Source organism: Gallinula chloropus (assembly GCF_964237585.1).
Source record: "Gallinula chloropus genome assembly, chromosome: 17".
Taxonomy (NCBI): Eukaryota; Metazoa; Chordata; class Aves; order Gruiformes; family Rallidae; genus Gallinula; species Gallinula chloropus.
In genome coordinates, this window is record NC_140102.1 from 1,154,930 (window position 1) to 1,177,641 (window position 22,712).

Below are 22,712 nucleotides of genomic sequence, written 5' to 3' on the forward strand. Positions count from 1 at the left end.
AGTCCCAGCCCAGCCACCTCTGGGCTCACTCACATTTTCCTCTTCTGCTTTCGGTGCTTTCCCACCCACCCCCCCCCCCCAGGCTCCCCTCTGCTCACAGCCGGCTCTGTGGCTGCTGGGGGCTGCCCCGTGCCCAGCCACAGGCACCACAGGGCTCTGCTCCCCGACTCGGTGCTGCTTGGGATCTCTGCACCCGCTGAAGATGCTGATTCCCACTGACAGTTCACAGCCAAATGCCCCGGTGAGGCCGTGCCCACCCACCAGCAGCACGGGCTGAGGGTGGGGGTGTCACTACTTCCACGAAAACCCCAATTTCCATGAGAAATTCCCAGGTCTGGGACCATCCTGAGTGTGGCACAGAGTTTGTCACGCTGGGGCAGCGCTGCCAAAGCACCACTGGCCTTGGGCTCGGAATATCACCCTGCAGAGCCAGGCTGTGCCAAAGCTCTGAGTCCTGACCCACCCAGGAGCTGGGTGGCCAGGGGAGGGCTGAGCAGCCCCTCTCCCTGTGAGCCCCGGCTCTCTTTAGCATTATTGATGCTAAATCAAAGCAGCGTGGCTAATCAAAGCTCACAGTGCCTAATGATTAAAGGAATGACTTGGCTTAGAAGTGCCCAGGTCGAGAGGGCAAAGCCACCAGCACCATGGTGCTTTGGGGACACCTTTGCTGGCCACAGAGGAGCCGCTCGCCCTTGGCCAGGCACTCCAAGACAGGGCTGAGCCCCACAGGCCGGATCCCCCATCTCCCATCCCTCCTCCGAGCCCCCCAGCTCACCTCCCTCCAGGCAGCTGGGTCTATCAGCACCCACTGGTGAGCACAGCGATGCCACCGGCAGACCACTGAGGGCATTGGGGGTGCAGCATCAGACCCCCCCCATCCCTACCCAGGAGCGCAGGGTCAGGATGGGCATCCCACCAGGATGCCCCCCAGGAAGGAGGGAGCCCAGAGCCAGGACGTTGAAACTCCAAGCTTTATTCAGTTGCTGCGGCAGCAGCGTGAATCACACGGGGGGAGGCGGGAGGCGAGGCCGCGGGGGCACAGCGGCGGCCGGGGAGGAGCTGGCTCCCCTCCCCACACCCCGGCACGGGGGGCCGGGGGCTCTAGTTGGTGGGGTGGTAGGCGCCACGCTGGTGCCACTGCATGTCCCGGATGCGCCTGACCGACTGGATCTGGGGGTGCTGAGCGCCGAAATCTGAGCTGTCCTTGTAGTCCCCCTTCTCAAACAGGTACTGGTAGCCCCTGTAGCCGGGGTACTGGTATCCCACCCACCTGCCAAGGCAAACGGGGGGGGGGGGGTCACACACTGGCACCGCGGCCGAGGCTGCTCCCCCACACGAAGCCCTGGCAGGACAAGGGGGAACAGACTAAAGCTAAAGGAGGGAAGGGTTAGATGAGATATTAGGGGGAAGTATTTTACAGAAAGAGTGGTGAGGGGCTGGAAGGGGCTGCCCAGAGAGGGGGTGGATTCCCCGACCCTGGAGGTGTTCAAGGCCGGGTTGGCTGGGGCCCTGGGCAACCTTGTGTAGCTCCAGGCCTGGAGGTTGGTGTCCCTGCCTGTGGCGGGGTGTTGGAGCTCTGTGACCCTTGGGGTCCCTTCCAACCCAGCCCATTCTATGATTCTATGACCCCACGGGTCCCACCAGCCCCCAGGGTACTCACGTGCCGCTCTGGACCCGCACGGACGAGACCTTCTCCTGGTAGCCGTGCGCGTGGAAGCTGGGCACGTCGTCGTCGATGATTTCGATCTTCTTGCCGGTGAAGCTGGGGTTCTCGTACAGAACAATCTTGTGCTCCTGGCTGTCCTGCAGCGGGCAGAGCAGAAACGGGGCATCAGCACCCACCGGCGCCCAGGGGGTTGGGTAAGAGGGGGGGCAAAGCCCAGGGCTGTGGGGGGGAACCCAGCCGAGGGGGCAGCACCCTGTGCCGCCGCTCCCGGCGATGCCCAGGGGTGCTCCGCATCCCGCCGGCACTGCCAGGCTGAACCGGCGGGCAGCCACGGCTCAGGGTGGGTGGGGGGGGGTCTGCCGCTGCCCCCCGTTCCCCACGCTCCCTCCGACCCCCCCACCGGCTCCCCGGGCCCCCGGGGCTGGGGCGAGGGTGCGCAGGAGGGGGTGCCCCTCCGCCCGCGGGGCTGGGGAGGGCGGGGGAAGGCTGGGGAAGACTTCTGGCTGCAGACCTTGGTCTGGCGGGTGGGTAGTGGCTGTCTGGGTGCTCTCACCACTTTGATGGGTCTCAGGGAAGTGATGCTGTCGCTTCTCCGGCTGTTGGTCCAGGAGTCCCAGCGGGGGTACTCCCCCTTCTCAAACACAAACTGCTCCCCCTTGCAGCTTGCCTGCTCGTAGCCCACCCAGCTGGAAGAGAGCGGGGAAGGGGCTTCAGAGGGGGCCGAGCCCCCGGCTGTGCCCTGGGGCAGAGCACAGGTCCCTCTGCTCCCCTGGGAACACGGGAGGAGTGCGGGGTGCTGCTGAGGTGCTGGCAGCCCCGCTCCATCCCTCACCCGTGCCTGGCCCAGCCCGTCCCGGGGCTCTGCTGGCTCTCTGGAGCACCAGCGTGGCCGGATGGATGCTCAGACGTGGAGGCTGCCCAGCCCTGATCCCCGGGGACCCACAGGGTGGGTGCACCCGCACATCCCAGACAGGATTTGGTGCTGCAGGGGTGCTCTGCAGCAGCCCTGTGGCCATGGGGCACAGGCAGGGAACCTGCCTGGAGCTTCCCCAGGTGCTTTTCAGGGGCTCCCCATTGCCTGGAGCCCCACAGCCCCCTCTGCCAGCACACACAGGGGTCAGCAGCTGGACAGGGGGAGTGGGAGATGCTGCCAGCAGCACCGCACACCCCAGGGGGATGGTGCCATTCCCACCCATCCCTGTGCCTGAAAGGAAGGAAACCAAACCATGGGCACCACTGTCATCCATGCCATCCATGCACCCCCCAGCATCCCCCCGCTGAGCCACCTTGGGGGACACCAGCTGGCCCTGGGGACACTGGCACCCCCTGCTCACCCACTGGCACCGGGCACCCAATGGGATAAGGGGGAGAGGTGGGCAAACATCCCAGCAGCGCTGGCCAGACGAAACCCACAGCGTGGTACTGGTGCTGACACCCCCTCCACACCCCAGCACCCCCCCCCCCAGCCCTCCCCAGTACGTACGGTCCAGAGTGCACGAGGATGGAGCCCACTTTGTCCACACCAGCTTCCTTCAGGTTGGGACAGGCACCACTGAGCTCATGGCAGCGGCCCTGGAAGTTCTCCTGCTCGAAGATGGCAATCTGGAAGAGAGCAGGAGCCTCAGAGCAGGGGCCTGGTGCCATGGGAACACACACAGTGTGCCCAGCCACCACACTGCTGCAGCCTAAACCTCTCCCTGCCCCCCAGACCCTGCACTTCAGTGGGTTTTAACGAGCCTTCTAGCACGATCCAGTGTTTCCATCGCTCCTGGGTGTCTCCCTGTGCCTGTGGAGCCAGCCCAGCGCCTGGGTGCTGCTGGCAGAGGGATGCCTGAGCTCACCAAAGGGCTGAGCAGCCCAGGCTTCAGCTGGAGCCCCATGGCTGCCAGCAGGACACAGTGAGCGGGGCGCCCAGCACACATGGGGAAGGCAGCCAGGCAGCCCCAGGGCTGAGCACTGCCAGCTCAGCACACGTTTCACGGGTCAGCAGAGCTGCTGGGTCTGCAGAGATGGTGGGAGATTCGGGACTGATCTGATCCCACCCTCTCTGTCTGCACTGGGGCTGTGGGATGCCAGTGATATCCCACACAGCTCCCACCCCGTTCCCCATCCCTTCATCCCTCTGCAAGCAGCTCAGTGATGCTCAGCACCAGCCGGGAGCGTTGTGGGGCGCTGGCAAGGGGCTGCATGGTGCCAGCTCAGCTGATCCCAGCCTGGGGGGGGCCCCAAGACATCCCAGGGGGAAGATTTGGGTGCCCAACAAGGTTAAGGGTGCCCCAGCCCCACACTGACCTTGGAGCTGGCTGGCTGCTGCTTGGAGGCTGGCATCTGGTGCTCGGAAGCCATCATCAGCTGGGATGTCCACTGCCTTGGGAGGAAACCAGCAGGTTAAAAGCTGCCACCAAGGGTCTGCGCTCATGGCCCCGTGTCTGTGCCCCCCACCCGTACCCCACAGCCTGCCCAGCACTGGCTGCTCCCCAGTCACACGGAAAGGGGAAGGGGAGGCTGGGAGTAGGGCAGGCACAGGCTAGGTTCACTGGAACCAGTGACTCCAGACTTGGGGCTGCTCAGCACCACAAACCTCCCCAAGCTCATGGTCCCAGCACAGCATCACCCCTGATGGGAGCTGTGAAGGGTGTCCAGCGCAGAGCAGGGGCACCTGTGAGCTCAGGGCATTCCCAAGTGGTTCCCAGCCCTGGGTCCTGCTGTCCCTGCCCCACAAGTGACACCTGAGGAGTCCCCCTCCCCAAAGGGTGCCCAAACAGAGCGACGAGGAAACGCACCAGGGCTGCTGCCAGCCATACGTGTGTGTGTAGGTCACTGGTGCTGAGCCCCCTGCTCCACCTGGCACAGCTGCCCCTACAAAGGGCCCCCATCCCATCCCATCCCATCCCATCCCATCCCATCCCATCCCATCCCATCCCATCCCATCCCATCCCATCCCCAGCAGGACCCCCGAGCAGGCTCCAAACTGGCTGGAAACGGGTCATTCCCAATACAACAACCACCAATCCATGGCTGGGCAGCAAGGCTCCAGCTCCAGGCTGCAGGGACAGAACCACCCCTGTGGCTCAGCCCCAGCGTGCCCACATCCCACTGCCACCCCACTCCTCTGCCCGGCGCTGCGGGGTGAAGCTCCAGCTCCGGGGCCAGGAGGAGGAACGACAAATAGAAGGAGGACGATACACAGAACAGCCTTACCAGTTATACCAGTACCTGCTCGAGCCAGTGCAGGGCTGGGGCCGAGGGGCAGAATTTATACCGAGCCGCGGAAGAGCGGTGCCAAAGCCACGGAGGGACTGGCTGAGGGGTGACTCACAGCGAGAATGCCGGATTAAAGCCCAATGAAAACCCAGGTCAGCTGATGGGCCGCGGCCTTTGTCTCCCCAAACGCCAAGCCGGGGAGTTATTTCATGAGCTTTCACATCCCAGCCGCCCGCTTTGTTGGGTCTGTTGGCAAGGAGCTTTGGACTTTGCATGCATCAGCCCAACGCGTGCCAAGACCCCGGCGAACAAAGCGCCCGCCAGCCCTGCTTCAGGAGTTTTGGAGCCAGGGACTTGATCCCTCCAACAAACCACCGGGCCGCCCCGCCGCTGGGACCCCCGAAATCTGCTGAGGTGGGCTCTTCCCATGCGTGATGGAACGAGCCTTCAAATCCCTGCGGGGCGGCTGGCTCGGCCCCGCTGCCGCCGCCGCCGGGAGGGACCCCGCCGGCTCCTGAGCCTGGGGGCACCGAGGGAGCCCCTTCCCACCGCTGACTTCCCTGTCCGACCCAGGGCTTTGGGAAGGGGCAAGGCCTGGTCCCTGGGGAGTGATGCTGTGGGGCAGCACCCTCAGCACGAGCATGGGGACACCCTGGCTCCTTCACCGCTACCCCCTGCGCCCTTTTGGGGTCCCTGAGAGGGGTCCCAGGCCCACAGGGGCAGCAGCATGAGGAGCCCCTCTGCTGCAGCAGGACAAAGCTGAGGGCAGAGGCAGCTCCCAGCCTGGGCTGCGTGCCTGTAGCCAGGCTGTGCCTGGAGGGCTGGGGGCCATGGGCAGCAGCAAGGTCCTGGTGCTGCCAGCTGGCCTGGGGACACACAGGGCTGTGGGCTCGTGCTGGCCACGGCAAAGTGAGCTTCACATCGGGGAGACAACAGAGCTGTGGGACATGCTGGGTGCTGTGCAGCACCCCCAGTCCCTCTCACCCTCAGAGCAGCCGCATCCATCTCCCTGTCAGCCCAGCAAGTGGCACAGGGTGTTAACAAAGCTCAGACCAGTGATCTTCTGCCCCTGACCTACAGATGTGCCCCACACCCCCCACCCACAGCACCTCTGGCCGCTCCTTCAGCCCTGGGATGGCCACACAGGGTCATTACCAGCCCTGGCAGGGACACACAGAGGGGTCGGTTCCCATGGCCTGCCACTGCCGCCCTGGGGGCAACAGGGGCCACAGCTGTGCCCTGGACAGGTTTGGGGGTTCAGGTTTGTGAACAAGTGCTTACAACACTGCTGGCCCTGCCATCATCCTCCTCCATCCCCTGTACCTCCAGCCATGGCACAGCCCAGGGGCCCTGCCGCTGCCCCCCATCTTCCCAGCCTAATTCAGAGGGGTCCCAGCTCAGGACCCTCACAGTCCTGCCCCAGGCCCCAGCACAGGGCACACACACGTCCCCACAGCTGCCATCCGCACGTCCCGTCCCCCCCACGCCTCAGTGAGCAGCAGACACGGTGCTCAGGCTGGGACACCCTCCCTGTGCCAGGCCAGGGCGGTTTTCCCTCCTTCCATGGGCAGCAGTGATGCCAGAGGCACCTGCAGCCCCACAGACTGTCCCAGCAGCAGCATTTGCCACGCAGGGCCCCCCACTCACCTTCAACAGCTGCAGACCCCGGCCTAAAAGCAAAGCAGGGACCGGCTGGTGGGGGACGGGCACCAAGCGCTCAGGCAGCCTTGAGCCCCTTGCCCACCCCCGGCCTCCAGCCCCCACCTTCGCCACCCCAACAGCTGCCCCATGCCAGAGAGATCATCCCCAGGGAGCACAGCCCCCGGTGTGGCTGGGGTACACCAGCAGCCCCCACCAAGCCCCTGGGGCTGCCCACTGGGCTGCAGGATGTGGGGAAGGAATGGAGCCCCCCCAAACCCAGGGAGAGGCTTTGGGAAGGGGGAGAGTCGGGGGAAACCCCCCAGCAAGCACTCCGTGACCACCCCCAGGCTGGGGTGTCCCCAGCACTCAGCACCCCGACTGCACACCATGCCACAACACCCCAGGGGGGTTGGAAAGCCACCGCTGTCACGCAGCGCTGCGTAGACTTGCTCTGCACAGGAGCTACTGGGGGCACTGCCACAGCCCCCAGCACATCCCACCACCCCCACGTCACAGCCCCCCCCCCGGACAAGGCAGGGCCCTGGCAGCCTCCAGCTCAGAGCTTTATTGAGGTTTTTGCACAAAAAAACCACCACGGTCACGGCATCTGTGAGGGGCATCAGGTCAGCGGCCCCTGGCCCGGGCAGCAGCCCCTCAGCTGTTCTCGAAGCAGCCCCGCTGGTGCCACTGCTGGTCCCGCACGCGGCGCACGGACTGGATGAGGGGCTGGTTGGCGTCCCACTCGTTCCAGTGCCGGTACTCGCCCTTCTCAAAGACGTGCTGGCGGCCCCGGTACCCGGGGTACTCGTAGCCCACCCACCTGCGGGGATGGAGGCAGCGCTCAGCAGGGCTGGGGGCAGCCCCAGCTGCAGCCCCCCCCCCCCACCCAGCAGGCATCTATCTTCCCAGGGAGGGCAGCATCTCTGTACGGCAGCCCGAGAAGGGAATACCAGGGTGGCAGAGGGGTTGGACAGCCCAGGGCAGAGAGGAGGGCCAGGGCAAGGAGCCATCACGCAGCCCAAGTGCTGCTGCCTCTGTCCCCCTCACTCCCTGCGGGCCAGGAAAAGGGGGGGCAGCTGGGGGGGACGACCAAGGGACATGATGGGCAGGGGCATCGTGGTGCAGAGAGCATCCCTGCGCCCACCCTGGGGGATGTACCACAGTGCCACGGGATGGGACCTCATGGGGTGCCCCCGGTGCCCCCATCCTTACGTTCCGTTCAGGGCCCTGACGCTGGCCACACGGTCCTGGAAGCCGTGGGCCCAGAGGCTGGGCACGTCGTCGTCCACGATCTCCATCTTGCGGCCGGTGTAACCCGCGTTCTCAAAGAGGTGGATCTTGTGGTCAGGGCTGTCCTGGGGGAAAACCCGCATCAGGGGCTGCCCGCCCCGTGTGCCCCCAGCACGGGGGTCCCCTCGGTCTGGCCCGTCCCTGGGGGCGCAGAGCCCCCCGAAGCAGCTGCTACTCACTATCTGGAGGGGGCGGATGGACATGAGGCTGTCGCTGTTGTGGCTGTTGGACCAGGAGTCCCAGCGTGGGTAGTCACCCTTCTCCAGCACAAACTGCTCCCCGGCGAAGCCTTGCCGCTCGAAGCCCAGCCACCTGCGGGACCCGACCAGGGCGTTGGGGACCCCTGCGCCGGGGGAGCACCCCCAGACTCCAAGGGGACCAGGGGATGTTCTCCCAGCCCATCCCCACCCCGGGGCTCACGTGTGCTCTGCACCCCAGACTTACGGACCAGACTCCACCTGGATGGAGCCCACCTTCTCCAGCTCTTTCTCGGCGATGTTGGGGAGCTCCTCTGTCAGCTCACACTTCTTCCCCTGGAAATTCTCCAGCTCGTAGATTGTGATCTAGGGAAGGGGGGGGCAAAATGCCATCAGCTGCCACTGCAGCAGTGCTGGGAGGGGGCGAAGGATGTGCCACACACCAGTGCAGGACCCCCCTTGGCAAACACAAGGGCTGCAGAGCGAAGCGCTCCAGCTGTGCCCCCTCCATCCCAGCAGCCCCACACAGAGCTGGGGGCTGCCACGTGCCCCTGCCCCAACGGCTCCCAGGCTTTGCCCCACAGCTGGGCACTGGCCAAAGGCGTTTGCTGGGCAAAGCACAGGCTGACGTTTCACCTGTGATGGGCTCAAAACACGGCATTGAAAACAGGTGCCTGGCGTGGGGGCTGTGGTCCTCTGCCCCTAGCTCAGGCATGGCCTGTCCTTCCCTTCTCGCTGCTCCCTCCAGATCCATCCATTCCCCTGGCCTGGAACGAGCTCAGTTTTCAGTGTTTTCCCCTAAACGGTGCCAGGAGCAGGATGTTATCGCTTCCCCAGGCCCCCCGCTCCTGGCAGGGCTTCGAGGCTGAGCTGCAGGAGCTCAGGGGCCAGAGCAGGGTGGGGAGTGGAGCCCGGGATGCCTGACACGCTTCAGGGACCGGCAGGCTCCGCACAGCAGCCGGGCTGCACAGCCCCAGACACCGAGCGATGGGCGCAGCAAGGGCGGGAGGTGGTACCAGCCTGCGGGTCAGCAGCTCCCGGCCCCGCTTTGCCCCCCGCCGGACACGGCTCTGCCCGGCCCTCCCGAGCCGCGCCACACCCGCAGCCGAGCCACCCCGGTCCCCAGCGATGCGCATGAGAAATACCACCTAAAAACAACCCCCCAGCCCGCCCGGGAAGTTTCCCCGCTCGCACCTACAGCCCCGCTGTGACAGGGGATTGTATCTCCCGGCCCAGAGCGCTCGGCAGCTGCAGAGCGGAGCGGCAGGGTGGCCCCGGCAGCCTCAAACGCGGCGAGCAGCGTCTCCTCCTGCCAGGCAGCCGCAAATCCTCCCATCCCAGCAGCCGATTCATCCCAGCGGCGACACTACCGCGCTGCCGCACGAGGAGAGCCAGAGGCCACACGCTTCCCAGTACAACCAGCAGCGCTTTGACACGGGTACCAGCCCGCTGCACGCGCACTGCAGCGCAGAGTCACCCACAGCATCACCCGCGGCCCGCCCGTAACCAGTTGCCCCAGTATACCTTGTAATTGCCGCCTCGCTCGCCAGCGCCCTCCCCAGTCGCCATCTGCTCGGGAGGACTTTGCTGCTCGGTCATTGTGCCTGGAAAACCCAAATTGCAGGAGGTTAACGTGGCTCTTAGGGGAGGGTTCAGCCCTTAAATGACAGGGTGTGTAATGAACCCCCAAAGCCGAAGCTGGCAGGGGGACAGGTAGCAAATGTCCACGAAGCTGCCCCCGAGCTGTAAGTCCCCAGGGATGGCCAGGCATAGGGATGCACTCCGGTATCCAGCCTCCTCTCCCTGCTGCATCCTCACCCAGGCAGCACCGTGGGGCCAGGGTGCCCGTGCCCGAACCAATCCATCTTCCAAGTGACACCGGATCCCTCTCTGACCCGGGGCAGCCGGCCCAGCTGCTCATTACACTCAAGTCTAAAGCCTGTCCTTTGCATCCAGCAGGAATTCACCAGGTTCCAGCTTCCAGCTGCTGACATCTTTCCCCACTAACGTAAATCTGACAGCTCTCCCACAGCCCAGCATCCTGCAGGGCATCCGGCCCCAGCAGCTGGGGGGGGGGGGGGGGGGGTAGGACAGCAGCGAGACCCTTTCCTCGCTCTCCAGGAACATCACACAAAGCTCCTGCTCGAATAGGAAACCCCCAATATCTGAACACGCCTCCCCTGCCTGCTCTTGCCACGCTTGGCAGGAGGTTAAGAGGAGAGGAATAAAAGAACCAGAGTTTGGCTGGCATCCTTAACCAAAGCCCCGCAGCATCACTCCTTGCCAAGCCTTAGCACAACATCTGCTCTAGTGAGACCTCGACTCAGACACACCAACTCCTTTTTTAAAGCCCCTTCCAGTCCAAGCAATGCCACCACTACCTCTCCTGGCGTGGTCCCGCTCTGCCGGCCGGCGCAGGCGGCCCTGCTATTTATGGGTCGCTTCTGACCAGGACAGCACATTATTTGGATGCTGATACAGCAGCTGCGTCCACTGAATTCCATCCATGAGACCTCATCTCAATAGCGGGGGCTCGCGGGGCGCTGTGGGAGCGGCGTTCAGATTTCTCCCGGCTCTCCCTTGGAAATGTGCCGCTCGATGGGCAGAAGATTAACGGGGAAAATCCACATCAGCACGTTCCCCCCCCGCTTCTTGCCAGGTTCTCTGGAAAACTCTCCCATCAGCAGTTGGTGGGAGGGTTCAGCCCAGAAGCCCAGCACAGCGCAAAGCAAAAAGCCCAGGAACAATATTTACAGCTGGACTGGGCTTGGACGCAGGATGCGAGGATGGTGTTGGCACCCAGGGGCTCTGCTGGGACCTTGTTGGGGAGCAGGGCTGGTGCAGGTTGGGGTTCTGGCTTTGGGAATGTTACCTCCATTGAGCCCCATCTGTCTCCCTGCCTCAAGGAGAGTAATAAGTGCTTGGGAGCCAGGCACCCTGCACAGGGGCTGAGCCCCCTTTACGATCTAACGGTGGGCAGGGGCAGCCCCTCTGCACCAGATGTCAAGCTGAGTGTTTCACTCCCCCTGCTCCAGGGAACACAAAGCCACATTCAGTTGCACCCACCTCCAGCTACTAGTGCTCTGGCAGGGTCTTCTACCCACTCTTAGAGCATCTCATCTCAAAAACCAGAACTACATCGAAACATTTACCAAAATTGCCCAAAAGCTGCTCCCCAGGGACAGGTCAGAGTTTGGCTGGCCCGTCCATGGCAGCTCCCAGATGGAGCCATCTGCCACACTTGGCCGTATTGTACCCCACCAGAGCCACTCCTGAAGGGCTCCTCCTCCCCATCCCGTTCCAGCTCAGCCACAGCACCACAGGACGATGCACCAGCCAGGGAGGATGGTGGACCCATGGGCTCTGCTGCAGCACCAACAGACATTGTTGGTGACGTCAAATCCAACTATTGGACTTTAAAAGGTGGATCCACAAACAGAATAGAAAGGAAGAAACCCAGAGCAGGGGGTGTGAGAGCAGGAACAGAGGGGCTGTGCCAATCCCCGAAGGATGAGCTCGAAGGGGAGGAGGAATTAGGGTACCTACCACAGTGTGACCCAAAGGGATGGCTGAATTCCACAAGCTGTGTGCTCCCACTTCCAGACATCGTCATTCCGCTGGGGAGGGCTTCTCAGGAACAACAGGAGGTGAGTGAGCAGCTGCTGGGGGCAGGAGGGCACTGCTCTGCGGGGGGGCCAGGGTCTCCATCCACCATGGCTCCCGCTGCTCCAACACCCCAGGACAAAGTCGAAGCCCCAAGGCTGGCTCCAGGAAAAGCTTCCCTGAAGCCAAGAGCTCGCTTCCATCTCGTACCAACAGCAGAATAAAAGAGGCAATGGACATGGTAGAACTTCAATGAACATCACTTGGAATTCAAACAGAATTAGGTAACACCCATTACAGCCCTCTCCTTGCTGGAGGAGCAACGTCCCCCAGTAACCCAATGAGTAGTTATTTCATCCATGTACAACATAAAGAAGCAACAGAGCAGAAAAAACACTTTCCCATTCAACAACGTTCTAAAGATACTTTTTAATTAGACATTTAAGCATTAAACATCTCTCAGTAGTAGGTTAAACTACCAAATACAGTAAGTTTCAGTGCATTGTCCAAGCAGACGTGGAAATGCTTACACATTCAAAGGGCTTTGTGGAAACCCAGTGGTAATCCCCCCTCAGCTTCCTCGACCACAGAGCGAACACCACAGCGACACAACTCCTGGGATGCTGAAACCCAGTAAACCCTCCAACTCTGGGGAACACAACACTGTCAACCCGCTGGGTGTGAGCAGGGGGGAGCTACCCAGCTTGTAGCTCACACACTCAGAGCAAGCCCTGCTTCACCCGAGCAGCAGCAGGGAAAGCAACACCCGTTCTCCTCCTGCTGCGCAGGGCTGGTCCCACCAGCATCCAGCCGACAGCACCTGAGGGCTGCTGAGAAAAACCCATCCCAAAAGACACAGGAGCAAAGCTTATCTGAAAGGGTCGCCTTTTCCACCGGCATCTGAAGGAAAGGGAAGAAGAAATTATGTGCAACATCTTGAAATTAGCTAAGAGGAGCTCGTTAACAGTCCAGCAACAGCCTTCCAGAGGAAGTCTGTTGCCCAGGGGGGAAAAGCCACCAGAATGAACACCTGGAAGAGATCCAGAAAGGGGCTCTAAGATTGGGAAGCAGAAGGGGCTCTAAGATTGGGAACAGCTCTGATGTGAAACAGGGCAAAGCAGCAAGTACAGGGTTTTTTATAGATATATATATTATCTTTTTTTTTAAACAGAAGAGAAACGGATTCATCTCATCTCTGTAAAGTGCAGGGAACTGCTATCGGAACTGAATCCGGGAGAGAGAGAGAGATGTGCAGATGGGACCTGTCTCCTGACATGCTGCTGTTCTCTCCTACCAGCAGACTGAGACTAAGAATCACCTGGCTGGGACTCCTCTGCGAGAAATATTGGCACATGGTTTTGGCAGCTACAAGCTTGAGTGGCAGCGGGCCGGGCACTCTGCTGGAGTCTGCGGGTGCACCGCTGCGGGAACCCCACGTCCATCAAGCTTTCCCAAAGCTGATCATAAAAAAACATCAAGAAAAAGGAGAATGAGTTCAAGTGCTGGTGCTTTATCTTTAATATCTAGAGAAGCCGGTCAGCAGGACCTGGGAAGCACAACACGAGGAGTGGAATCCACTCCAGCCCCCTGCCATGCTGTCCAACCTGGGTGCTGGCGCTGCGGGAGGGCACCAGGCAGCACCCCGGGGGGGCACTGGGCAGTATCCCAGGGGGGCACCGGGGCAGCACCCCAGGGGGGCACCAGGCAGTATCCTGGGGGGGCACCGGTGCAGCACCCCAGGGGGGCACCGGGGCAGCACCCTGGTTTTCCACGTCGCTACTTTCTAGGCGAGTCGCAAGGAATACTGACCCAACAGAACATCCTCCCTCATCGGGCTACGTCCGTGAGGGTTCACTGGAAAGAGCACTTAATTGGGGAAGGACTGAAGGATGCCTTACATGGACGGACAGACAGACACCCTGCTCAAGCTTTCAGCCTGCACCCGAAGGTACAGATGTGCTGGAGGAGCCCGTGCTACTCACCACGCCCGTGCCGTGCGTGAGCAGGTGCCTCCGCAGCGCCATCCCGACACTGCCCTTCCCAACAGAAGCAAAGCAAACCATGGGAGACCCTGCAGAGGGTGTTATGTCACCCCACAACATCAGCATAAAAATAAAAACTCAAACCTGGTATTTACAGATCAAGGGATAAAAATCTGAAGTGGGACTATCCCAGCTGCTAGGAAAGTGACATTCAACGATTAACTGGAACCCTGATATGAGTGTAACGTCCTCCCTCTTCCCTTCCTTTTTTTTTGTTATAAAAACAGTATTTACATAGGTTTTATTTGTTTTTAAAGAGAACTGGTTGACATTATTGCTTGATCCTTTTTTAGGAAAGACATTCCAATGAAGCAATTATTCCACATGCTGACAAAACACAGAATATACCATTTCAAGAGTGACAAAAAGTTAACGTTTTGTTCATCTAAAAATTCTACCCATCTGCCAGGTCAGCAGATCAGGGGTAAATATAAGCCAATCAAAAATACATTTTACAAAAAAATAATCAAGTTTCCTTTTTTCAGTATGGCAGTAAACATCATTTGTTCTTCCACTCTCACCTTCCACAAAGGTCATTCTCAAGAGGAGCTCACTATTTCTTAACAACACCGACAACAACAAAAAAAAAAGAGATAAATCTGATTTAGATTGTTATTTTCATAACCAAACACAAAGGCTGGTCTTACACCCATCCAACACCCTTGGGAGCCACTGAGCACCCACACAGGGACGTGGTCTTTGTTCAATGGCAAGGGGACGTCCCTGGGGCACAGCATTCCGACTGGAATTCTTACAATCCACTGGGACTCTCTGAAACACCAACTGGGAACCAGCAGCTCTTCCTCGGGCAGGTCTGAAGCGACGGCCCTGCAGTGCCTGAGCAGGTTCAGCTTTGTATTTGAGTATGAAGACGAAGCAGCTTTCTCCACGGACAGGAAGGCACCATGCACAGAGCAGTTGAGGCAGGAAGCGAACAGCAGCAACATGACGTGTGAGTTTTAGGTTCGGATGAGTTAAGGCTTCTGTTAAAACTTCTTTATCTTCTCCTGGTTAGAATCGTTATCTGGACAGGAACAGAGAGAGGCAACTGGAGTTACCACACGGGCAAGCAGTGAGGCTCTTGGCAGGGTGTGCTGCAGGAGAACCCCCACACGTCTATTCCAGGTGTCAGGTTTAATGTGCTAAATGGTGAAGGGTACCCCAACGGCGTGACACCCCGACAGTGTTCCCAAACATGTGCTACCCTTGCAAGGCTCAGTGACATGGTGGCATGCTTGCCTATCCTGATGGAAGTGCTGTGAAATCACAGCACAAACAGGCACAGGGACATTAAGACACCCATGCCTGTGGAGAATTGGTAAAACCACCCCCTGGGGTGTCAGCCTCCCCAAAAGAGGCCCAGAGAACTGGAGGGGTTGGAAGGGACCTCTGGAGATCATTGGGTCCAACCCCCCTGCCAAAGCAGGGTCCCTAGGACAGGGTGCACAGGTACCACCAGTGTGACCCAGCATGGCTTTCTATTCCCAGTGAGCCTGGGTGGGTGTTTGTGCTGACAGAGTCATGCTGACACACAGAGGAAACCTTTCCCCTGTGTGTTTCTGCCACCTCCAAGCCCCTGCACGGTGGGAAGGTACCTTTTCAAACCTGATTCTCGTGATGGCTCTGTCTCTTCTTTGATTTCAGCTCCTTCAGCCACTGAGGAGATTTTTCTTCTGACCTAAGATATAAAAAGACCCACTCTCTTTATTCCCTAATTATGGAAACTCATTACAGAAACAAGCCCCAGAAATACACCCGCTCCCCTGCAGCCTCACGCCCGCTCCCAGTGGGTTTTCCCCCCAAAAAGGGATGCCGGCATCTCTCACCTGTCCTCCTTCTCCACGCTGGAGGGCAGCACTCGGCTACCAGGAGCTCCGAGCTGCAGCTGTGGCTTGGGGGGTCTGAACAGCTGAGCAGAACTCACTTCTCCGGGACTCTCGGCTTCCTGTCGTTTCCGCAGTTGGGCCTGAACACAAACCAAAGAGGAGAGCTGCTTTCAGAGGTGCTTCCTGGGACACAAACCAACTCGCTCAGAGTCATAAGAACAAGAACAGCCGTGTCTGAAGCGTGTGAAGGGAATGTGAAGGGATTCCTCCTGGGCCTCAGCAGCTTTGGAAGCACATTTGCTATTGCAAAGCTGATTCTTATTCCAGATCACTTAATTCCTAGCCAAGAGTTACAAGTCAGAATGACAGTGGAATCACAGCATCACCAGGCTGGGAAAGCCCTTTAAGATCACCGAGTCCAACTGTCCCTGTCCTGTGCTGCCCCAGATCCCTGAGCACCTCATCTCCCCTCTGTTAAACACCCCCAGGGGTGGGGACTCAGCCCCTCCCTGGGCAGCCTGTGCCACAGCCCCACAGCTCTGCCAGGGAAGAATTTTCCCTCCCAGCTGAGCTGACCCTGCCCTGGGGCAGCTTGAGCCCATTGCCCCTTGTCCCAGCTCCTGTCCCCTGGCTGCAGAGACCATCGCCCACCTCTCTGCACCCTCCTGGCAGGGCAGGGGAGGTGGGGAGAAGGTCTCCCCTCAGCCTCCTCTTCTCCAGGCTCAACACCCCCAGCTCCCTCAGCCGCTCCTCAGAGGATTTGCCCTCCAGCCCCTTCCCCAGCCCTTCAACAGCACAGTTTTTCCTACCCATCACACCCACCCTTCCCCAGACAATATGGGCATCTTCAGCAAAATCTCCTGGCTCTGTCCCTCAAGAGCCCAGAGCTACTAGTGGGCTCAGCACTGGCCTGCTGTGTCCTGCTCACCTTGAGAACAGAGGGGTCCATTCCTGGAAAGATGGGAAGTCTCTGGGCTGGTACAGAAGATGATCTCACAGGAGGCTGTATCTTTTCTTCCTCATCAGAATCTTCCTCTTGCATAGTTTTCTTCTCTTCTAAATGTTTAAATAAAGGGGGGGGGGGGCACCCCAGATTAGTCAGCAGGTATCTCTGCCTTGTTTAGATCTCTCCTTCCATTCAAATATGTATGCAGAGCAACATTAAAACACCACAGGGTGTAACCAGTGTGTGCATCACACCCCAGACACAGCTCTGTAACGAGCGTGTGCATCACACCCCTTCCCTGACTAAGGACTTCCAGCACCCAAAGCGTTTCCTTATTGCATCCTAAGAACAGGCCAGGCCAGGAAGGGCACATCTCTAGCAGCAAAGATTTGAAGGAGCTGATTGACCCTAACTAGGTCTCTCTAGTCCTGTAGCACTTACAGATGCTAGAAAGGATATTTATGAGTACCTATAGAATACGAGCAATTAAGAGTTACTCTGATCAACAGCACATGCTTAATACAAAGCAGGTGCCTGAGAACACATCCAGCAGCAGCAGTTACTAAATCCAGTATTTTCTCTTTGAACAAAATGCTCTCAACTCAGCAGCCAGAAATGAAAGGAAATTGCCTCAAAGCTCTCCTTTGCCCAGCTCTGCTGTAGGTCTGGTTGCTGCCCTCACTCCACAGAAGGAGGGGAGCACGTCACTTAGAGGATGACCCAGAGCTGGGAGAAGGAAGCTGCTGTTAAACCCTGACACAACTTCAAGGATGTTCTGAGTTCAGAAATCCCTGTCACAGGATGACAGCTAATTATTTCAGGCAGTGGAGGGGTACCTGTGGAATCTTTAAACATCCAGGTATTATCTGGTTCTTCTGTCAAGGAAAATCTGTTCTCAAACTCCAGCCCCCTGCTTCTCCTGAGGGAGTGGGAAGCAGGAGCCCGGCGGCGTCTCTTCTTGCTGAGCTGCACGCGGGTTTTCAGAGCACTGGAGTCCAGAGTCGCTGTTTGCTGTGAGAAGAAACAAAGCCTTTGCCTCAGCCAGCCTGGAAATAAAAGTCATCTCCATAACGACTTCCCAACCTGCTTTGATCACAGAATCACAGAGGTGGGAAGGGACCCCCAGAGCTCATCAGGTCCAACCCCCTGCCCAAGCAGGGTCCCTGGGACAGGGCACACAGGTTGGTGTCCAGACAGGGCTGGAATCTCTCCAGAGAAGGAGACTCCACACCCCCTGGGCAGCCTGTCCCAGGGCTCCCTCACCCTCACTGGGAAGAAGTTCTTCCCCACATTTGGGGGAACTCCCTGTGCTCCAACTTGAGCCCATCGCCCCTTGTCCTGTCCCCACAGACACTGAGCAGAGGCTGCCCATGTCCCCCTGTGTCCCACCCTTCAGACATTGATCCTCATTGATCAGATCCCCTCTCAGGCTTCTTCTCTGCAGGCTGAACAGCCCCAGCTCCCTCAGCCTTTCCTCACAGGGGAGATGCTCCAGGGCTTTAATCCCCTTTGTAGTCTCCACTGGGCTCTTTCCAGGAGATCCCTCTGTCTCCAGGAAATCCACATTAACCCATTCAGTTTAATCCAACTATCTCTATATATATACATATTTGCCTGATTATTATTCTTGTAGTTCCTTATGGCTATATTAAAGAGAATTTATGATGAGGATATGCCACACTGTGGCTAACTGGGTGCAATGCTGGTTCTTTGATCTCTCTTGGCTGTGGATCTCTCATCTGCATGAATTATTTTCACTAAAATAATAAAAAAATAACTGTGATTCCCAGAGTGTTCTAAGAATGCCAACCCTGCTAGCTAGAAGCAGCTGAAGGCCAATAAGATGACTGGGACCCAAAAAGAGCAACCACACATGATTCTCTTGCTGCTGGTGACATTATCTGAGGCCAAGAGCTTTTGGGAATCCCCTGAACCCAAAGAGTTACAGGTACCAGAACAACATCACAGCTTTGACCTTAAACTTTCCAGGTGGGAATGTTGAATGTGATGAAGAAAAGGCAGAGGAAGATTGAGCACAGCATCTGAAGATGCTGCTTTGCTGTGATTAGTGCAGGTAACAGCAGAGTTGTCACAGAGGAGACCTGCTGCTGCCCATGCCAGTAACTTACGTCGATGAATGAGAAATCAGTGGTCTGTCCATCAGGACAAGTGTCCCCTGGAGGAGGCAAATCAGTCCCATCAGTAGAGTCCATGTCAGTGCTGGAACGGTCCAGGCTTGTGCTCCTTTGGTCTTTTGAGAAGTCATGGTGGTCAGCCAGGGAGGCCGGCTCTGCCTGCGAGGACAGCGAGGACGGGCGGCTGCTTGCAGGCTGCTTTCTCGACGAGATGACGTCATTTTCTGAGGAGGGGGATTCGGGCACGAAGCTGCAAATGAAGATGCAATCCGTGAGACTCCAGGGTGAACACACCCAAGCATTGTTTGGGTCACACACTCAGCAGATAAACAGAGGTAGCACCAAAAGTACAGCTCCGAGTGACAGAGGCGTCTTCGGAGGCAGCAGGACCCGCAGGGAGGGTGTGAATCCCTCCATTGTCATGGGTTTATGGGGTACTGAACAATGCACTCTGCTGATAATTGCAATAATTTGATTGTAATATGCTTTTACTACCTGGGTTTTGTTTCTTTTACCCCAGCACGAAGCCCCTTCAGCTGCAGACACACAAACAAGACAAAGGGACATAACAGGCTGCCGAAAAGCTTCCCCATCTGACAGGGAACAGCAGCACACCCTGTGCTTTGCCACTTGAAAACACCATGAGGGGCAATACCTTGTTTGCAGTGCTCAGGCAGACAGAAGCTGCTCAAAGATTCTTCTCCTTGCTCACCCAAAACAAACCTACATACATATGAACTACGTGTAGTGTACAGACAAAGCAGCACACAGCCTTTACAAGCAGCAAATTCCCCTGCAGCCCTTTCAGGGGCAAAAATTACAAACACTTCTGTGGCTTATGCTCCCACCTTTTCCCTAGGAGGGCATGGGGGAGGCTTTTTTAGATATATATATTAAAATATATCTGTATAAATATACATAATGTATAGTTTGTGTGTATTTTTATATGATATATGCATATATCTATAGTATATATCATGTGTATGTACATTAATATACCAATTTAATTATTTCACACCCCCCATGAGCCATTTCCATTTCACACGACTCCAGGGATACTGAGGCACCTTCAGTGCTGCAGAGGATTTGAAACTTTTTGGGATGTGACAGAGATGGGATTAAACCCACCTGCACCCTTTGTGTCCTGAGGGAGGGAAGTGTCTCTGTCGGTGCTACTGGAGATCCCCCCTCCTCTGCTGGACCCGTATTAGATTTGATCCTCTCCCTGTCCTGGTCTGTGCCAGGGAGGGAACACAAACACCCCAGTGACTGATGGCTGAGATGTGAGAGGAGAGCAGCCTGGGTGGCTGGGATGCTGCTGGGAGCTGGGTGGCTCTGGAGCACACAGCCACACAGAGGTGCTGCGGGGCCAGGCAGAGCCGCTGGCTTCCCACACACCTTAATCCCTGCAAAGAGCAACTGGGCAGGGAAGGGAACTGGGAAGGGCCAAGAGAGGACTGGGAACCACCACAGAAAATTCCACTGGCTGGGCTGGTGCCCCTGGATTGGGGTGGGTGTAGGGATGAGCCATGGTCCCCCCACGCTCAAGCCAACCTTCCCATGCAGCTGTGGGATGGGATCTCAGAACCAACCCCTTCCTTGTGAGCTCTGAGTTTGGGGTGTGTTTCAGGGAGTGCTGCCCACCAGGTGCCATCCAGTGATGCTGGGAGGAACTGCAGGGAGAGGAGGGCAGCAGGTTGTACCCAAGCAGGGCTCTAGGAGCTCCTAGCTGCAGGAGTTTCTAGTTTAAAAAATAAATCATAGAATCATAGAATGGCATGGGTTGGAAGAGACCCCAAGGGTCACAGAGCTCCAACCCCCTGCCACAGGCAGGGACACCAACCTCCAGGCCTGGAGCTACACAAGGTTGCCCAGGGCCCCATCCAACCTGGCCCTGAACACCCCCAGGGATGGGGCACTCACCCCTTCTCTGGGCAGCCTGTTCCAGCCCCTCACCACTCTCTCTGTAAAGAGCTTCCCCCTAATATCTAATCTAAACCTTCCTTCCTTTAGTTTTAATCCATTTCCCCTTGTCCTGCCATTGTCTACCCTGTTAAAAGCATCTACAGTAATTCAAGTATCTAAAGTATTTGAGGAGTTTGAGGTTTTTTTTCTCTGCTTAACAAGGGTCTTTTTTTACCAAGCACCTTTTCCTGAGCAAATATCTAGGAAAACTGTTTAAAACAACAACAACAGAATAATCAAGGGTGTATGTTTGAACAAACACACATTTTTTTAAACAAAAAACCTCACTATTTGGCAGAGTCCACAGTGATAGCAGCCTTGGGAGGACAACACTCAGGGCTCTGCTGCTGAGTAACCACTTTCTATCAAGCAGCAGCACACGATATAATTTCCAGGCTGCAGAGGGAACACTGCAGTCAGGGTTCCCAGCACACAAGGATAGCAAATGCCTCTTCCCTCCTTCAGCAGCAGGCCCCAGGATAATTAAGAAATGGTACTAATGAGCTCCAGGGGGAAGGCTTTGTACCAGCAGAATGGTTATCACAAGTATCCCATAAACTGAGACCAACCTCCACTTTCAATTGCAATGGATTTGGATTGGTTTTAGCAGGACAGTGTGAAGAGGCCACAAAGAATGTCCTGCTCCATCACAGGAAATCAGAAGTCAAAAAGCAAAGGAACCCACGTTTTTACAGCATCACTGCTGAGGACTCTGAACCAAAGGCTGCTCTTGCTGCTTGCCTAGAGCTTCACACCCAAATACCATCCATTTAACAACACCCTTTTATATTCTGTAAGGGCAGAGTCCCGTCTTTTACAGGAGGGATTTCCTTTCCAAGACTTTGTTGCAGTCTAGCTTCAAGGTGGCAACAAACTGTGGAAGCCTAATGAGCTGCAGAGATCCAGCATTGGAACCCAGCCCCTCCTCGGTAGGAGAGAATCCTTTGTCTCTGTCAAAACTGTCCTGAACTAAAAGGAAGAATCTTCTATGATGCCAACTTGGAAAAGCTTCCTAAAGCACTCCAGAAAAATAAGTAATATCTTTTAAATAAGCTAAGAAACAGCTAATTAATGCCTCCAAATTAAAGCACCTCCTTCCATCCTAAGGAGCTACCACAACCTGCCAAGAGCATCCCTTACGCTTCTTCCAATGGTGATTAAGTTTGGATTGAAAATGATCCTTCCTCCTTTTGCTTATCCAGCCAAAGGGCCATGCTCATCCCATTCCCATGCAGTCATGGGGATGGATTCCCAAATTCCCCTCCTCTCTTAGAAAATATTAATTCCTTCACAGATGCAGGAACAGAACACAGCTAAAGGGGCTAAAATAATCCCCTCATGACTCAATACTGGGAAATGCCTGGCACTGGGAATTGCTGCCACACAGCAGCAGCAGATTGGTGATGCTGGTTCCCCGTTTGCTCCCTGGGCACCCCCATGTCATGGTTCTGGGTGCCTGGTGCTCTCAGAGCCGTGGGTCCAGCTTATGGCCAAACCCCAGCTGTGAGGGCACGTGGGGGACGTGAGGGATGCAACACCACAGGCCTACAGCTGGTGAGATAAGGACTGGAGGGGAAGCAGGCCAGGCAAAACAGGAAAGCTGAGTTATCCCAGTCTCCTGGAGGTTCCTGCCTCAGGCCGAGCAGTGGCAGCGGAGATGTGCCTGGGTCACCCCTGGCAAGAGGGGGAGAATGGCTGTGCTTGGCCTGGCTTTGAATTCAAAGAGAAAATAGCAGCCAAAATGCAGATTCAGTATGTTCCAGGAAGACTTCCATTCTAAACCCTGGCACTCAGAAGTAGATGCTCTCACTCCTCTCCAGGTGCCTGAATCGATACACCAGTAATTGCCCCGCGATGACCGTAAGTCAAGCTAAAGCAGAGCAAGAGGGTGACAAAGGGATGAACAGTCCCTGTAAGTCATCACACACAGTAACTAAAGCCATCATTTTCCTGTAAAGAAGGGAAAACCTGGACATTTTTACAGCGGAAACAAGACTCCATCCAGGCCACAGGGGCTGAGCTCAACGCTGGCTTAATAAACCAGAATTTTTAAGTGGAGCTTTTCTAACCAAGAAGAATCCTCCAGGTCTGCAATAGCCCTCAAAAGCTGCCTGTTTGGAGCAGAAAGAAGCACCTTTGTTAAGAAACCGGTTTCAGAAAATGCCCTTAAGGTGCTGAAATCAAAGTTGATTTTGCA

At 57.3% G+C, this 22,712-nt stretch overlaps 3 protein-coding genes across 4 annotated transcripts in view; all 3 read right to left on the reverse strand.

Annotated features, from left to right (window-relative positions):
* Nucleotides 1-1,018: 1,018 nt before the first annotated feature.
* Nucleotides 1,019-4,015, reverse strand: CRYBB2 (crystallin beta B2; the record flags this gene model as incomplete). The annotated part of the gene is made up of 5 exons (XM_084272299.1): nucleotides 1,019-1,270; nucleotides 1,661-1,803; nucleotides 2,220-2,352; nucleotides 3,150-3,268; nucleotides 3,959-4,015. The coding sequence occupies 5 exons, from the start codon at nucleotides 4,013-4,015 to the stop codon at nucleotides 1,102-1,104; spliced, it is 621 nt and encodes a 206-aa protein (XP_084128425.1). The 3' UTR covers nucleotides 1,019-1,101.
* Nucleotides 4,016-7,061: 3,046 nt separating this feature from the next.
* CRYBB3 (crystallin beta B3) lies at nucleotides 7,062-10,659 on the reverse strand. Of its 2 annotated transcripts, XM_084272239.1 has the most exons (6): nucleotides 10,380-10,659; nucleotides 9,523-9,602; nucleotides 8,246-8,364; nucleotides 7,981-8,113; nucleotides 7,724-7,866; nucleotides 7,062-7,331 (listed from the first exon to the last, which is right to left on the reverse strand). In XM_084272239.1, the coding sequence occupies exons 2-6, from the start codon at nucleotides 9,595-9,597 to the stop codon at nucleotides 7,166-7,168; spliced, it is 636 nt and encodes a 211-aa protein (XP_084128365.1). In that variant the 5' UTR covers nucleotides 9,598-9,602; nucleotides 10,380-10,659; the 3' UTR covers nucleotides 7,062-7,165. The 2 variants fall into 2 exon arrangements, with proteins under 2 accessions (XP_084128365.1, XP_084128364.1); XM_084272238.1 differs by having other exon boundaries at nucleotides 7,724-8,113.
* A 1,352-nt stretch (nucleotides 10,660-12,011) lies between these two features.
* KIAA1671 overlaps nucleotides 12,012-22,712 on the reverse strand; it is a gene marked incomplete at its 5' end in the record, with an annotated part of 59,344 nt that continues 48,643 nt past the window's right edge. The window contains 6 exons of the mRNA XM_084271806.1: nucleotides 12,012-14,667; nucleotides 15,239-15,321; nucleotides 15,470-15,609; nucleotides 16,398-16,525; nucleotides 17,252-17,426; nucleotides 18,545-18,800. Coding sequence (XP_084127932.1) covers nucleotides 15,243-15,321; nucleotides 15,470-15,609; nucleotides 16,398-16,525; nucleotides 17,252-17,426; nucleotides 18,545-18,800 — 778 coding nt within the window. The 3' untranslated portion in view covers nucleotides 12,012-14,667; nucleotides 15,239-15,242. The remainder of the gene's footprint in view (nucleotides 14,668-15,238; nucleotides 15,322-15,469; nucleotides 15,610-16,397; nucleotides 16,526-17,251; nucleotides 17,427-18,544; nucleotides 18,801-22,712) is intronic.